A 15265-nucleotide genomic window follows, 5' to 3' on the forward strand; every position below is an offset into this window, starting at 1 on the left:
TGTGACCAGCAGGTCTCTAAACAGTAACTAGAGTTCAGAGATAAAGTCATGTGACCTTATGTCTTAAGGCCCTTTTGTAGGACATACACAATGCAGTTTTGTCACGGTTTCTGACGCGATTCACCTTGGGCCCTGGGTGGCCACCCAAAACACCCTAATGATGATCCGCCATTGGATGAGAGTAATAAGTTTACATTTTATTCTAATGGGAATGGGCAACCAGTGCAATGACTGGCACAGGGTACAGGTGTTGGTGTAGCGGTTGGTCAGAAAGATAAGCCTGCTACATTCAGGATAGATTGAAGAGGGGAGAGTTTAGTGAGTAGAAGACCGATTAGTAATGAGTTACAGTAGTCAAGACGAGAGTGAATCAGAGCAACAATGAGAGTTTTGGCCGTTACCACAGTAAGAAAAAGGCGGATTCTGGAGGTGAAGGTGACAGGAGCCTGCAAATGATTAAATGTGAGGAGTAAAGGAAAGATCTTATTTAAAAGTAACCCCAAGACAGCGGGCGTGCTGCCTAGGAGTTATGGTAGTCCCACACACTGAGATGGAGACATCCGGTTTAGGTAGGGTAGTAGATGGTGAGAACACAAGAAGCTTAGTTTTAAATAGAGAGAGGACATGATGTTAGAGACAGCAGATAGACAATCATCAGTGTTTTGGATCAGAGCAGGGGAATATCATGGGAAGAGGAATATAATTGGGTGTCCTCAGCGTAGAGATGGTACTGGAAGCCAACTCTGATGATTTGTCCAATAGGGGTTTTGTAGAGAGAAAAGAGTAGCGGACCTAGGACTGATCCCTGAGCATCCCCAACAACAAGCGGAAGTAGTACTACCGTGTTTCCCCGATAGTAAGACACCCCCGATTGTAAGACGTATCGGGGGTTTCAGGGGGGTCGGCTAATATAAGCCGTACCCCGAAAGTAAGACATATGTCTTACTTTCGGGGAAACACGGGGGTATTGCCGCCTCCTGCCCACTTCCGCGCCGCCCCCCTCTCCATACGTCACCGCGCCGTCCCCTGCACTTGTCAATGCCGCCTCCTGCTTAAAATACGGTAATGCACACAGTATTAACTCCTTAACGCCGAAGGACGGATATATCCGTCCTCAGCAGCTGCTAGTTCGCGCAGGAGGACGGATATATCCGTCCTGTGATGGCGCGGGTACTGAGACTGTACCCACGCGATCAGCGGCAGGAGCACGGCTGTTATACACAGCCTGGCTCCTGCTGCAACTGCCGGAATCGAAGCGCGCGCCGATTCCGGCAGTTTAACCCATTAAATGCCGCTGTCAATAGTGACAGCGGCATTTAATGTGTTTGACAGAGGGGGGAGCTCCCTCTGTCACCCGATCGGCGCCCCCGCAAACAAATCGCGGGTCGCCGTCGGGTTTCCATGACAGCCGGGGGTCTAACAAAGACCCCCAGGTCTGCCTTCAGCATCTGCCTGTTAGGCGATGCCGGAGGCATGACCTAATAGGTTGCCTGTCAGTTTTACACTGACAGGCAATAATGCTTCGGTATACTAACTATACCAAAGCATTATATATGCGATCGGCACATCGCATAGTGAAGTCCCCTGGTGGGACTAAAAAAAAAAATGTAAAACAGTTAAATAAAGTTTGTGAAAAAAAATAAAAAAATAATTCGACTATTTTTTTCCAATATAAGACATACCCCGAAAGTAAGACATAGTGGGGCTTTTGGGGATAAAAAGAAAGTAAGACACTGTCTTACTTTCGGGGAAACACGGTAGCAAATGATACACTGAACGAGCGGCCAGAGAGGTAGGAAGAAAACCAACAGAGAGCAGTGTCCTTAAAGGAAATAGAGTTGAGCATTTTGAGTAAGAGTTGCATTAAAGTTGGTGATACATCTAAACTGGGTAACCACAGCTCATTGCCCGGAACTTAGTTCTACTCACCATCTAGCATATCAGTTTCCAGATATAATGGTCATTTTACTGTCAGTCATTACCAATGAACATAAGTTGGCATCTGGAAAGAAAGCATGCAACCATTGAGTTGTACCTGTAATGTATGGCCGGGTTTTAAATAAAGTTTTCAATAGTTTTTTTTGTTATTCAGGATGGGAATCCCAAAGATGGGAAGAGTTTCCTTTGTAAAAAGCTGCAAGTTAGGATGGGTTCATATGCTGCAGTAGAGTGCCGCGAAGGCAAAAACCGCGTGGAAAAACAGTATGCGTTTTATTGTGAATTGCTGCGTTTTGCAATAACAGCATTTCAGAACTGCAGCAATTTGAGTTATATCAAGTGTAATTTTGCCACACGGCACACGATCGCATTAACACCTTGTTAAAAATGCATGTTTCTACCCAGCTGTTCAGGCTTAATGGCCAAGTTAATTAAAATCTTCAATTTAGCTTACAATTTCCTTATAACCAGATATATTGACTTGATCCCCAATCTCCCAGTGAGGGGGCCTGTACACATAGTGGCTGCCGTAATTTTGTAACGTGTATGGGCACCGTTCTATTTGCTCCACTGCCTTAGGGGGGATTCACACGAGCGTGATTTGGCAGCGTGTAGACCGCGTGGTTTTCGCGCGGCACGCAATGCCCTATAGAAGTCTATGGGGCAGTACACACAGTCCGTGTATTTTGCGCAGCGTTTGTTCGCTGCGCAAAATATGCGACAGGTTCAATAACTCTGCGTATTTCACGCATCACGCACCCATTGAAGTCAATGGGTGCGTGAAAACCAGGCAGGTCGCACGGAAGCTCTTCCGTGCGAACTGCGTGTTTGCGCAACAGCTGTCAAAAGGATGAATGGAAACAGAAAAGCACCACGTGCTTTTCTGTTTCCAAGCATCCAAACGGAGTGTCTTTGCGAGGAGCGAACCCCGACAACCGAGGCAAACTTCACCGGGTTCAGCCAAACTCGTTTTGGCCGAACCCGGCAAAAAAATTTCCGGTCCGCGACGTCGGGAGAGATTCACTGTGCATGGTGCTGAAAGAGTTAAACTTCAGCACCATGGACAGTGACTTGAGATCCCAAAATACATGAACCTGTAAAAAAAACCAAAGTTCTAACTTACCGATTACTCCTGTCTCCTTCCTGCAGTCCGACCTCCCGGGAAGACACTTCAGTTCAAGTGACAGCTCCAGCCAATCACAGGCCAAGCACAGGCTGCAGCCAATCACAGGCTGCAGCGGTCACTTGGACTGCCGCGTCATCCAGGGAGGTGGGGCCCGATGTCAAGAGAGGCGCGTCACCAAGGACGCGTCACCAAGGCAACGGCCGGGAAGTTCTCGGTAAGTAGGAACTTTATCTTTTTTTTTTACAGGTTTTTCGCTGTTGTGTTCGGCATTCACTGTCGAGGGTGCTGAAAGATTTAGCTCTTTCAGCACCTTGGACAGTGACGGGCGTCGACAAGCCTCATCTCTATGATGCCGGCTGCGCGAAAATCACGCAGCCGCGCATCAGACACGCATGACACACGCAGCTGTCAAATGTTTTTTGCGCTCGCAAAACGCCGCGTTGTTTGCGCGCGCAAAAACGCAACGCTCGTGTGAATCTGCCCTAACAGCTGTGGTTTCATACTTGTCAAGAGAAAAAGCCTTAGAAGCTTAAAGGGGTTATTTGGGGACTGAAAAGTATTAGCAGTGCACTCACAGAATTATGTGAGTACACTCGCTAATATACGTTCCGGTCACACTGATCAGGAGACTGTACTACTGCTACAGCGATTACATAGAGTAGAGCGGGGCCGGTCACATGACAAAGAGTCGTGTCGTCATGGAGGAAGCCTATGCCACTAGACTTCCAGTCCCCGCCAGCGATATTAACATCTATTAAAATCTCTAAGGGGTGATGTGGAAATCAATTATATGTCCTAATTTTTTGTTCCAGATTTTTAAAAAAAGGTCTTTATATTAACATTAAATAGCTAATGTTTTGTAGGACCAGAGTAAGATGGGCTCATCATTTGCAAGTGGGACTCTGGCTGTGAATGGAGAAAGCAAGCGAGTTCTGATGATAGGTGCACCCACACAAAGTATGTAAATCATTCTAGTACTTTCAGTAGGTTTCACTGCATATTTCCGGAAAACGGAATACGTGCTACTTAAAGAGGCCCTGTCACCAGTTTATAACTGCCCTATCTCCTACCTAATCTAATAGGCGCTTTAATGTAGATAGTTTTTTTCTTTTTTTAAAAATGTTTTTTTTTACCAAGTTCTGATCATTTTTAGTTTTATGCAAATTTGTTCTAAATGCCCAACTGGGCGTTTTTGGTCTTTTCACCAAGTGGGCGTTGTATAGAAAAGTGTATGACGCTGACCAATCAGCGTCATACACTTCTCTTCATTCATGCCCAGTTTGTTTCACTGCACAGCGTGATCTCGCGAGATCACGCTGTGATGGGACTTCCTCCTGAAAATCTGTTAAAAAAAATTTCCACTCGTTTCTTAGTTACACCTGTTTCAATAAGTATGGTGACAAAAAATATGGCCACAATAACAGCTCCCACAGGATTCTCACCCAGCTTTCCCTGATTATTGAATAGAAAGCCTGCCTGCCTGCCTGCCTGCCTATACATTGCCACACACCAAAGATAGGGAGACGAGTCAGGCTATGTTCACATGGCTTATGTTTGAGGCAGAAAAATACTGATTTCAAGAGAAAACAACCCCTGAATCTAGGCGTCTTTCGAACTCATGTTCAAAGAGTTTTTGTTTTTTGGGAGCGTATTTTCTAAACGTTTCTTTGTAGTGTCAATGGAAAATCAGCCTAAAAAATGCATCATAAAGTGATATGTCACTTCTTTTTTTTGCGAGGTGGTGTTTGAATTCAGCAGCATAAAAATATGCCTCATATGAACAACACCGTATATTTACCACTGCAATCAATGTGGAACTATTTCCAGGTATATTTCAAGTGTATTTTAGAGCGTAATACCAGTGTTCTACGCTACAAAATATGCCGAAAAGTAAGCCGTGTGAACATACCTTCAGATGAAAATAATGCAGGTATATGGCATAGGGCTTGGGCAAGAATTGAGCATCTAATAATTTTACAACTAATAACCAATTGATCAGATTGAAATATGTCTCAACTGCCAGAAAGCTGATCTGGACCTGCTTAAAAATTGCTATCTGCCAAACACCATTTTAACCATGATTGTAGCGTGTAAACAACATAAAAAAAAGACAACTCCACTGGGGTGGAGTCACACATGCGGCAGATTTTGTTGCAGACATTTCTGGGACTGAAAATCCATTCCATTTATCTGAATGTGGATGTTTCTGCAGCAGGTGCATGGATTTCTGCAAGCTCTATCCAGATAAATAGAACTGAAGACAATTGTGCAACAAAATCTACCCCAGGTAATTGCACCTATAGGTCTTGTTCACACAGTGCAGATTTTGCATGTATTTTTAGCCAAATCCAGGAACAGAACCAAACCACAATGCTCATGGCTGTAGCGGTGTGCACGGTCCGTGATTACGGCATGGACGGGCAGGGGTCATCTGCGGGCCGTCCGCAATCACAGACCGTACAGACATAAGACCGCACAATTGCGGACCGTATGTTGACTTGTCCTATATTTTTTGCGGTCCAGGCTCCGGGCAATGCACGGACCGTGGAAACCACAGTTGGCCATAGGTTAGCATGTGTTTTATACTATTCGCAATTACGGATAGTAGATGGCCATAAATGCATGGTCGTGTGCATGAGGCCTTATAAGTCTACTTTACTGGATTCAATTCTGGTTTTGGCTTAAAAAAAATGCATGCAAAATCTGCAGCAAATCTGCACTGTGTGAACAAAGCCTTATAGGTTTTATTTTCCAAAAATCAAAAAAGATATGGAAGATGGGGATTGCTTCTAGCATAACAACATATCTGTGTATAAATAGCCAACTCACACTGATCTTACAGATATTGGTATTGGCCGGACTGGGGAGAAATTTTTGTAAACCCAGATTTAGAGAAATAGCAGAAGAAAAATCAGATCTTCCTACACTGGTGTGATTCTGCAATAAAAATCCACCTCTGAATATATAGATCATGTTTTACTTGGACCCAAACACCTGCATAACTTGTTAGTAGGTTAGGAAATCCAGCTGTCTGTTATTCATGGACCATGTGCAAATAATACTGCATCAAATAGTAGAGTGGACGAAGAAGTCGCACAAATGACACGATGTCTTCTTCGCATCAACCTTGGTTCTTTTTTCATTGTTCCAGGCATAACACCCAAGGTTGTGTTTATACCGAGAGTACTGAAGCACGCAGGCACAGCAACGGTGTATGAACTGAAAGGAAAGACTGATCCAGCACCACTCGGCACACTAAGGGGAGACACAGAGTTTTCACGCTTTGGAACCACTCTACACTTAAGTGACCTGGATGAAGATGGTCTTGGTATTACTGGAAGTGTCAAATATTCTTCTAGCAAATGTCACTGACGCAGTTCTCTGGCTTTAGACAAATAAATGAGATTATTGTAGAATGAAAAGTTCTCCAACTCTATAGTATACTTTGTATTTCAATTCCTCACCATTTCAAGATCTCTGTTTGCGATCAGGGAATAGGAACATTCTTGGATGAAAACTGATACAGACCTATTCGGCCGGGTTCACACGTAGCGTAAATACTACGGATTTTCCGCAACGGATTTCATTGCATTAACTCTGCAGCGTATTACAGTTTAAGCAAAGTGGATGAGGTTTGAACAAATCTCATCCACATGCTGCGTAAAAAATCCCAGGCCAATCTATGAAGGTTTTATCGGCGGGTTTTTTACGCAGCAGGTGGATGACATTTGTTCAAAAATCATCAACTTTGGTGCTACTATAATACACTGTGGATTTTTTGCAAGGAAATCCATTGCGGAAAATATGCAGTATTTATGCTACGTGTGAACCCAGCCTTACTTGTCACAGCTGAGAGTTTGCTATAGTTGTATCCTGTCAAGGCAATTTTCTGTACGCTAAATACATCAGCAGCAATACAAATCTCCCTCTTGACCGGATAGATTGCTACAATGTAAAAGTAGTGGTTAGCTCAGGGGATAGCCTACATCGGATATAATTGTATCCACCTTTCAAATGTGAGAAGTATTCGGTCAGTATGTGTTTTCAGATGCTGGATATAAAACTAGAATATTCCCCTTGACTGACTGCAAACAGATATTAAAATGTCAAAAAACGAAAATAAAGTATAATATAAACGTAAGTCTAATTACATAAAACCAGCACTTACGTAAAGTGTATGAGCTCTGTAACCTATAACTACTTCTGTATAGCTGAAACAGGATTGCTCTGTACCGACGCATTTTATCAACAAAAGAGACCATTACTAATGTGTTTTTGTAATGTATTTCATGATAAAAAAAAAAGCAAACCCAAAACAACTACAGCAAAGGTGGCCTTGTTCAGCCGATAGCTATTCCTCCCGACTCATTAACATGCACCCTCGGCACGTCATCTTACGTCCAGATTCACACGAACGAGTGCAAACTCCGATGTGAAAAACTGCCGTTTTGCACGTCCGAGTTGGACCTGTGCGGGTCTTGTTTTCACAGATCCCCATAGACGAGTCGATTGATCCGTGATAATGGAAGAAAACAGGACATGTTCTATTTTTCAACGGACCCTTTACACGGTCCATTGAAACAACAGCTGTGTGAACGGCCCCATTGAAAAACATGCATCCGTGTGACGGCCATTGTTTTAACAGCCGTAACGCAGCTGTATACTAGTCGCCTGAATTCAGGCGTAAGTATTAAATGGCCAGGATCATAGGTTTCTTTGATCCTGGCCATTAGTGTTGGAGTCCGGCTGTCAGTTTCCCGCGCTGATCTCACAGGCACTGATTTTGTGCCTGCGTGATCACCAGGAATGTACCATTATGTCCGATTGAAGCTAGATGACATCTAATAGAATGTTATAGTAGGCCCAAATGTAGGAAGGTGTTAACCTAAACCAAGTGTATCATGGCTATAATAGATGGTAAGAGGCCTACGATATTTAATGCCCAGGAGCACAGATCTCTCTCTGTCCGCCTCTGGTTGTATGGCAAACATTAAGGGACACCCCATTAAATAAATCTGTGTGTATTTAAAGTATACCTTTAATTTCCCATTCATTTTAAAATCACAAACTTTTTAAGCAAGTCTACCCAATACTTCAGTAGGGTCCGCCGCCCCATAGTGTATATAGATTCTCTGCTGTTTCCAATCACTCGCCTAACGAAGTACAATGGAAAACTACTTGGGATTTTTAATATCATGCAGAAAATACACTTTACTGGTAGAACCAATAGAACTAAATTTGAATGGAAATATTTTGAAGATGTTATTTCTTAATTTGCTTTGCAGATGAAATCATTGTGACCTCCCCTCTAAGGACTGGTGGCATTACCTCAATGTTTGGTTCCCAGACAGGTCGAGTGTATATCTATAATGGAAATATCACCTCTACAGGACTGCTAACAGGAAGATGCAAGTCATGGCTTTCACCATGTCCTGATGACTGGGTATGAGAATAATGAAATAGCTGATGATTTTACTCTGAATCAGTATTGCTGCACATTTTCACGCACTTCGCAACAATAACCAGTAATCTCAATTATTCTACTAAAGAGTTAAAATAGAGGGTCTAATGACCGGTTATGCCTGTGTTCACACTAGTGTCACTGCTAGTCGAATACAAGTAACATAAGAGGTCCTATTCATTCTTCCCAGTCATGGGAGCAGTAAGTAAAGATGTACAAAATATTTCCAGCGCAATATTGCAGAATTATTCCTAGAAGTAGATAGAAATATCTGCCATCTCCATCATCCAGGGAACTCATTTACTCCAGCAATTCGTGTGCATGTGGCACAACTGTCTGTATCCAGTGGGTGCCAACTCCTTTACCTTTCTCTCTTTATCACCATATGAGTGACCTTACCGCCTTGGCATTACACTTATTAATTTTTGCTTTTCATAAGAAACCATGGACAGAAAGACAAATTAATATTTGGTATTGTATTTATCATAGTACAGTGAAGTTCAACAGTATAACCCATAGATCAAAAAAAAAAAAGTACCAATAAAAGAACCCCATCACTGAGCCCGTCAGTCCCGCTGACCTGACAGATACAGGATTCAGTGCTAGATACAGCTGCTCTGTATACAGAACACAAAGCAGCTTTGTCTCAAAAAGTAAAAATAAATTTTTAATAAAAATGTATTTAGAAAGTTGCACCAAACACTGACATGAAGAGAAAAAATAAATAAACTAAAAAAAAAATAAAAAAAAAAGTTCAAAAGGTGTACATAGTCAGAAGAAAAGCTCACGGTTTAGTAATGTTACTAGATTCAGTCTGTAAAGGATTAAAGAGAATTTGTTTCCGATAAGAATTAATCCGTGGCAAATACAGCAATAGCCGGAGGCTAATTCTACGAATAACAGTGTACGCCGTTCTAACCATCTTCTTTTTCCTGCAGGCACAATACATACTGGTTTCTCCTGAAGTAAGTCTAAATACTCTAGTACTCAGTAAAGATTTATCTTAATCTGTATGTTAATCTAAATACATTTTTCAGGAAAAGTCAAGATTTGGAAATACTGTCACAACCATCAAATCTAAGCATAAGGTAGGTGAATCCAAACTGTGCTCATATAACATGTGCCCCATGCTCTAAACATCTATTAATGCATAACTATTGTATTATACTCCTAACATACTGACTGTTTATGTGATACCTTGAATTATCTAAATATATGTAGCGGTCTGTTCACACTGATCCTTTGTTCTTTAGGTCAAAAAATTCTGAGACCATTTCAAAATATATATTTGCAAGGGTTTGTGCTCTGTTTTTCTGACAGAGCTCCAAATATTCTGTATAGTCAAAGCTGAAGAAGATTGGTTACTTAAAGAGGCTCTGTCACCAGATTTTGCAACCCCTATCTGCTATTGCAGCAGATCGGCGCTGCAATGTAGATTACAGTAACGTTTTTATTTTTAAAAAACGAGCATTTTTGGCCAAGTTATGACCATTTTCGTATTTATGCAAATGAGGCTTGCAAAAGTACAACTGGGCGTGTTGAAAAGTAAAAGTGCTGATTTCAGCAGTTTGTCATTTGTGTGTAAATATGCAGTCGTTTTGGTGAACTAATATCCTACCAGCTGCAGTACGCTGCAAGCCTTGTGAACTTGTATTCAGACGTAAGGGGGGATTCACACGAACGTGTATTGGGTCCGTGCGGGCCGCGTGGTTTTCACGCGCCACGCACAGACCAATACAAGTTTATGGGGCAGTACAGACAGTCCGTGCTTTTTGCGCAGCGTTTGTCAGCTGCGAAAAAAGCGCGACATGCTCAATATCTCCGCGTATTTCGCGCATCACGCACCCATTGAAGTCAATGGGTGCGTGAAAACCACGCAGGTCGCATGGAAGCACTTCCGTGCAAACCGACTGAAACAGCGCACCAGCTGTCAAAAGGATGAATGTAAACAGAAAAGCACCACGTGCTTTTCTGTTTCCAAACATCCAAACGGAGTGTCTTTGAGATGAGCGAACCCGGACAACCGAACCGAACTTCACCGGGTTCGGCCAAACTCGTTTTGGCCGAACCTGGCAAAAAAAATTCCGGTACGCGACGTCAGGAGAAAGTCACTGTCCAGGGTGCTGAAAGAGTTAAACTGTTTCAGCACCATGGACAGTGACTTCCGATCCCAATATACATGAACCTGTAAAAAAAAAAAAAACGAAGTTCTGACTTACCGATAACTCCCGGCTTCTTCCTCCAGTCTGACCTCCCGGGATGACAATTCAGTCCAAGTGACAGCTCCAGCCAATCACAGGCCAAGCACAGGCTGCAGCGGTCACATGGACAGCCGCGTCATCCAGGGAGGTGGGGCCCGATGTCAAGAGAGGCGCGTCACCAAGGCAACGGCCGGGAGGGAAGTTCTCGGTAAGTACGAACTTTTTCTTTTTTTTTTTTTTTTTTTAACAGGTTTCTCGATATTGTGTTCACCATTCACTGTCGAGGGTGCTGAAAGAGTTACTGCCGATCAGTTAGCTCTTTCAGCACCTTGGACAGTGACGGGCGTCGACTAGCCTCATCTCTATGATGGCGGCTGCGCGAAAATCACGCAGCCGCGCATCATACACGGATGACACACGCAGCTGTCAAGTGTTTTTTGCGCACGTAAAACGCTGCGTTGTTTGCGCGTGCAAAAACGCAACTTTCGTCTGAATCTGCCCTAACCGTGAGCTTCAGGCTCCCCCGCTGCTGATTGACAGCTTTCTCTCTGCACAGTAAAAGTTATGAATCAGTGGTGGTTGTGCAGCTATCCCTCAGCTCATGAATACGCCAGGCTCACAGCGTGCTGCAACTAATAAACCAGAAGTTTAACAAAACTACTGCATAGTTCATAGAAATGACACATAGCTGAAATCATGGTTGTCAGCACTGCATGACGCCGTTCTTAGGAAAATGTTCACAAATGGTCAAATAGACATCTGTGCACTGCCAGAAGCTGGGTGGGAACGATGAGAAGTGGATGATGCTGATTTGTCACTGATTCGTCAGCATCATCCACTTCTATTCACAACGCCCAGCTAGTAAAACAAGTAAACACACCCAGATGTTACAAACACAATACACGCCCAGTTGGAAATACGAAAAAAAAAACCACGCCCAGTTGTCCATTTCAAAGCTCATTTGCATATATATATAAAATAGCTCATAACTTGACCAAAAATGAACGTTTTAAAAACAAAACAAAACAAAAACGTTACTGTTATCTACATTGCAGCGCCGATCACATGCAATAGGAGATAGAGATTTGAGAATCTGGTGACAGAGCCTCTTTAACTGGTTCCCGACCGCTGGCTGTTTTTTACGGCCAGCGGTCAGGGTCCTTAAAACCTGAGCCATAGACTTTTTACGGCTTGGGTTTTAACTTGCTGCCCGCGCGATCGGGCAGATGAATGTCGGGTCTCCGGCTGTCAGTGACTGCCGGGGACCCTGAGGAGAAGATAGGAACAGCTTTCGCTGCTCATGTCTTCTCCGATGTCTTTTTACGCAGCGCTCAATGAACGCTGTGTATATGAATAGAAACAGCAGCAGCGGCTGATCTGCTGTCTCTATTCCTCCCGGTGATCATATGACTGGTCACATGATCGCCGGGTGCCGTTAGTGGCAGGCTGCTGCTGGGTCTTACTAGACCCAGCACAGCCCTATTAGTGACAATCGTCACTATGAGAGGGCTGATTTCCCCTGTAACTGGGGCTGCTGTGCAGCTCCAGTTACAGGGGAAAAGCCTGGTGTAAAAGAAAGAAAAAATATATATAAAAGTTCCCCAAAGGTCTTTTTTGACCTTTTGAGGGACAGTCCATAGTAATAAAAAAAATAGTAAAGTAAAGTGCAAAATTTATTTTTTATAATAAATACACATAAAATACCCACCCCCAAAAAAAACGTTCCCCCTCCCGCCAATCATTGTTGTAACGCTAGCGCTGACCCAATTACCCTAATATAGACATGTAATGTATTAAAATTTACGGTAGACCATGACGATCACAAATAAAAGGTCTATATTAGGGTAAAACTATATTACCCAAAAAAAAATAGCTGAAATGTAAAAAAGCTTATTTTTTTACTATTATTTTCAAACTTTATGAATACAAATTCTAAAATAGCAAAAAAAGGTGTGTATAAAAACGATAATAAAAAAGAAACCTGCATGGTCTACGGAAAAAACGTCGCAAAAATCATGTCGTTAGCCCAACAAATAAGAAAGTTATAGCCATTTAACTAACGCGTGCTAAAAATGGCTAAACGGTGTCTGGTCCTGAAGGCTCAAAATAGCCTGGTCCTGAATTGGTTATAGAGAACCTTTCACCTCCCCAAACATGTGCAGCGGAGTGCAGCATGTTATAGCAAAGGCTTCACAAACACGGTCCCACATAAAAAAAATTGAACTCCCTACATATCGGTGCCGTTATATTTGGCGCCCGATATGTAAAAAAGCCCCTGAACTGTCAATGGGGCGTTTCTAACTAACTGAAAGGCAAGGGGGCGTGATGTCTTCGCTCTGACACTGTCCAATCAGCTGCGGGCAGTGTCAGGGCGGCTTGCGCTGTGTTCGCCCCGCGAGAACAAACGCAGACTTGGTGGTTGTGCTGCAGATAGCGTGGGCGCGCACGGCCATTCGCTCGCACATCGACGTCACCACTCCCGCCGCCGCGGAACGAGAAGCAGAGACGAGAAGATCTACTTACATCCGTCAATGTGCGCGTGAGCGGCTGTGCGAAGACGCGTGCACACGAGCGGCTGTGCACAGACGCGTGCACGCCCACGCTATCTGCAGCACAACCACCAAGTCTGTGTGTGTTCTCACGGGAGGGAACACAGCGCAAGCCGTCCTGACACGGTCCGCAGCTGATTGGACAGTATCAGAGCGAAGACATCATGCCCCCTTGCCTTTTAGTTAGTTAGAAACGTCCCATTGACAGTTCAGGGGCTTATTTACATATTGGGCGCCAAATATAATGGCACCGATATGTAAATAACGGCGGTAGTTAGAAAAATAAATTTTACGTGGGACCGGGTCTGTGAAGCCTTTCCTATAACATGCTGCACATGTTAGGTGAGGTGAAAGGTTCTCTTTAAAGAGGCTCTGTCACCAGATTATAAGTGCCTCCTACATAATCTGATCGGCGCTGTAATGTAGATAACGATAGTGGTTTTTATTCTAAAAAACGATCAATTTTGAACAAGTTATGAACAATTTTAGATTTATGCGAATTAGTTTCTTAATAGACAAGTGGGGGTGTTTTTTAACTTTTTACCAACTGGGCGTTGTAAAGAGAAGTGTAGGACGCTGACCAATCAGCGTCATACACTTCATCGTTCCAGCCCAGCTTCTTTCACTGCACACACAGCGTGATCTCGCGAGATCACGCTGTGCTGTCATTCACAGCGAGATCACGCTGTGCTGTGTAAGTCCCACAGAAACTTTACCAATAAGTGTCGGGAGTGTGAATAGACATCGCATCCTGGCTGGAGGCAATGTCTATTCACTCTCAAGACACTTCGGTAAAGTTAATGTGTGAGTAAGCGACAGCACAGCGTGATCTCACGAGATCACGCTGTGCTGTCATTCACAGCAGGATCACGCGGTGTGTGTAGTGAAAGAAGCTGGGCTGGAACGTTGAGAAGTGTATGACGCTGATTGTCAGCGTCATACACTTCTCTTTACAACGCCCAGTTGTCTATTAAGAAACTAATTAGCATAAATCTAAAATGGTTTATAACTTGCTCAAAAATGATCGTTTTTCAAAATAAAAACCACTGTTATCTACATTACAGCGCCGATCAGATTATGTAGGAGATAGGGCACTTATGTGGTGACCGAGCCTCTTTAAAAGGTAACCCTTTACCAGGTTTTACCCCTATAAAACCGTTCCCAGCACCTTGTTTGACATGAAAAGACCTTTCTAAAGTGAGGCTAGGGCCAGGTAAATGGGCCGCACATAGAAAAAATGTGAAGTTGATGGGCCGCATTACTTTCAAATTTGATACAATAAAAAATTATTGTTAATCAATTACTTATTTGAACTACTATAACAATACTACATTACTATAACAATACAGTTAGGTTTAAACTTATCGAAAATTTGCAAGTTTACTCCATTTGCCTATTTTAACAATACAGTTTTCCTTTTGCAAAAAAAAATTTTATTTGATTATTCTCTTTCACTGTCCAAATTTGGAAAGAAGTGAAACAAGTGGGCGTGATCTCCAATGAGACAGATTTTAAGTTAAATTTATTAAGCAGAATAGCTAAAAAATGGTGCAATTTGTGTATCAACTCTACTCCAGTCTGCCCCTCAGACTGTTTAAAATCCACCAGATTTATTAAAAGGTGTGCGCCATTTAATACATTTTGCACAAATCATTCCAACTATCTGCTTTAAGCCATGTCTGTGTGAATCTGGGAATTTGGAGCTCCGTATTAGAAAATGGAGCTCTTAAAGGGTAACTAAACTTTCAGAAAACTTCTGGACATATCATAGTGACATGTCAGAAGTATTGATTGGTGGGGGTCCGAGCACGAAGACCCCCACCAATCAATCTAAGCAGCAGAAGTGCTCTGGTAAGCGCTGAGCCGCTTTGTTTCTAGTCGGCTTTTCTTGGAAAGCGGATGCAACGGTGTACGGGCCCGTAAACTTTCTATTGAGTCCATACACTGTTACATCAGCATTCCGAAAAAAGCCCATCAGAAATCAAGCTGC

At 43.1% G+C, this 15265-nt stretch overlaps 1 protein-coding gene across 3 annotated transcripts in view; it reads left to right on the forward strand.

Annotated features, from left to right (window-relative positions):
- The window catches only part of GPLD1 (glycosylphosphatidylinositol specific phospholipase D1), an 83635-nt gene that overhangs the window by 67828 nt on the left and 542 nt on the right, over nt 1–15265 (forward strand). For all 3 annotated transcript variants that reach the window (XM_075826566.1, XM_075826567.1, XM_075826568.1), the window contains 5 exons: nt 3928–4021; nt 6216–6392; nt 8350–8507; nt 9464–9490; nt 9563–9613. In XM_075826566.1, coding sequence (XP_075682681.1) covers nt 3928–4021; nt 6216–6392; nt 8350–8507; nt 9464–9490; nt 9563–9613 — 507 coding nt within the window. The remainder of the gene's footprint in view (nt 1–3927; nt 4022–6215; nt 6393–8349; nt 8508–9463; nt 9491–9562; nt 9614–15265) is intronic.

This window comes from Rhinoderma darwinii, chromosome 5 (assembly GCF_050947455.1).
Source record: "Rhinoderma darwinii isolate aRhiDar2 chromosome 5, aRhiDar2.hap1, whole genome shotgun sequence".
Lineage (NCBI taxonomy): Eukaryota > Metazoa > Chordata > Amphibia > Anura > Rhinodermatidae > Rhinoderma > Rhinoderma darwinii.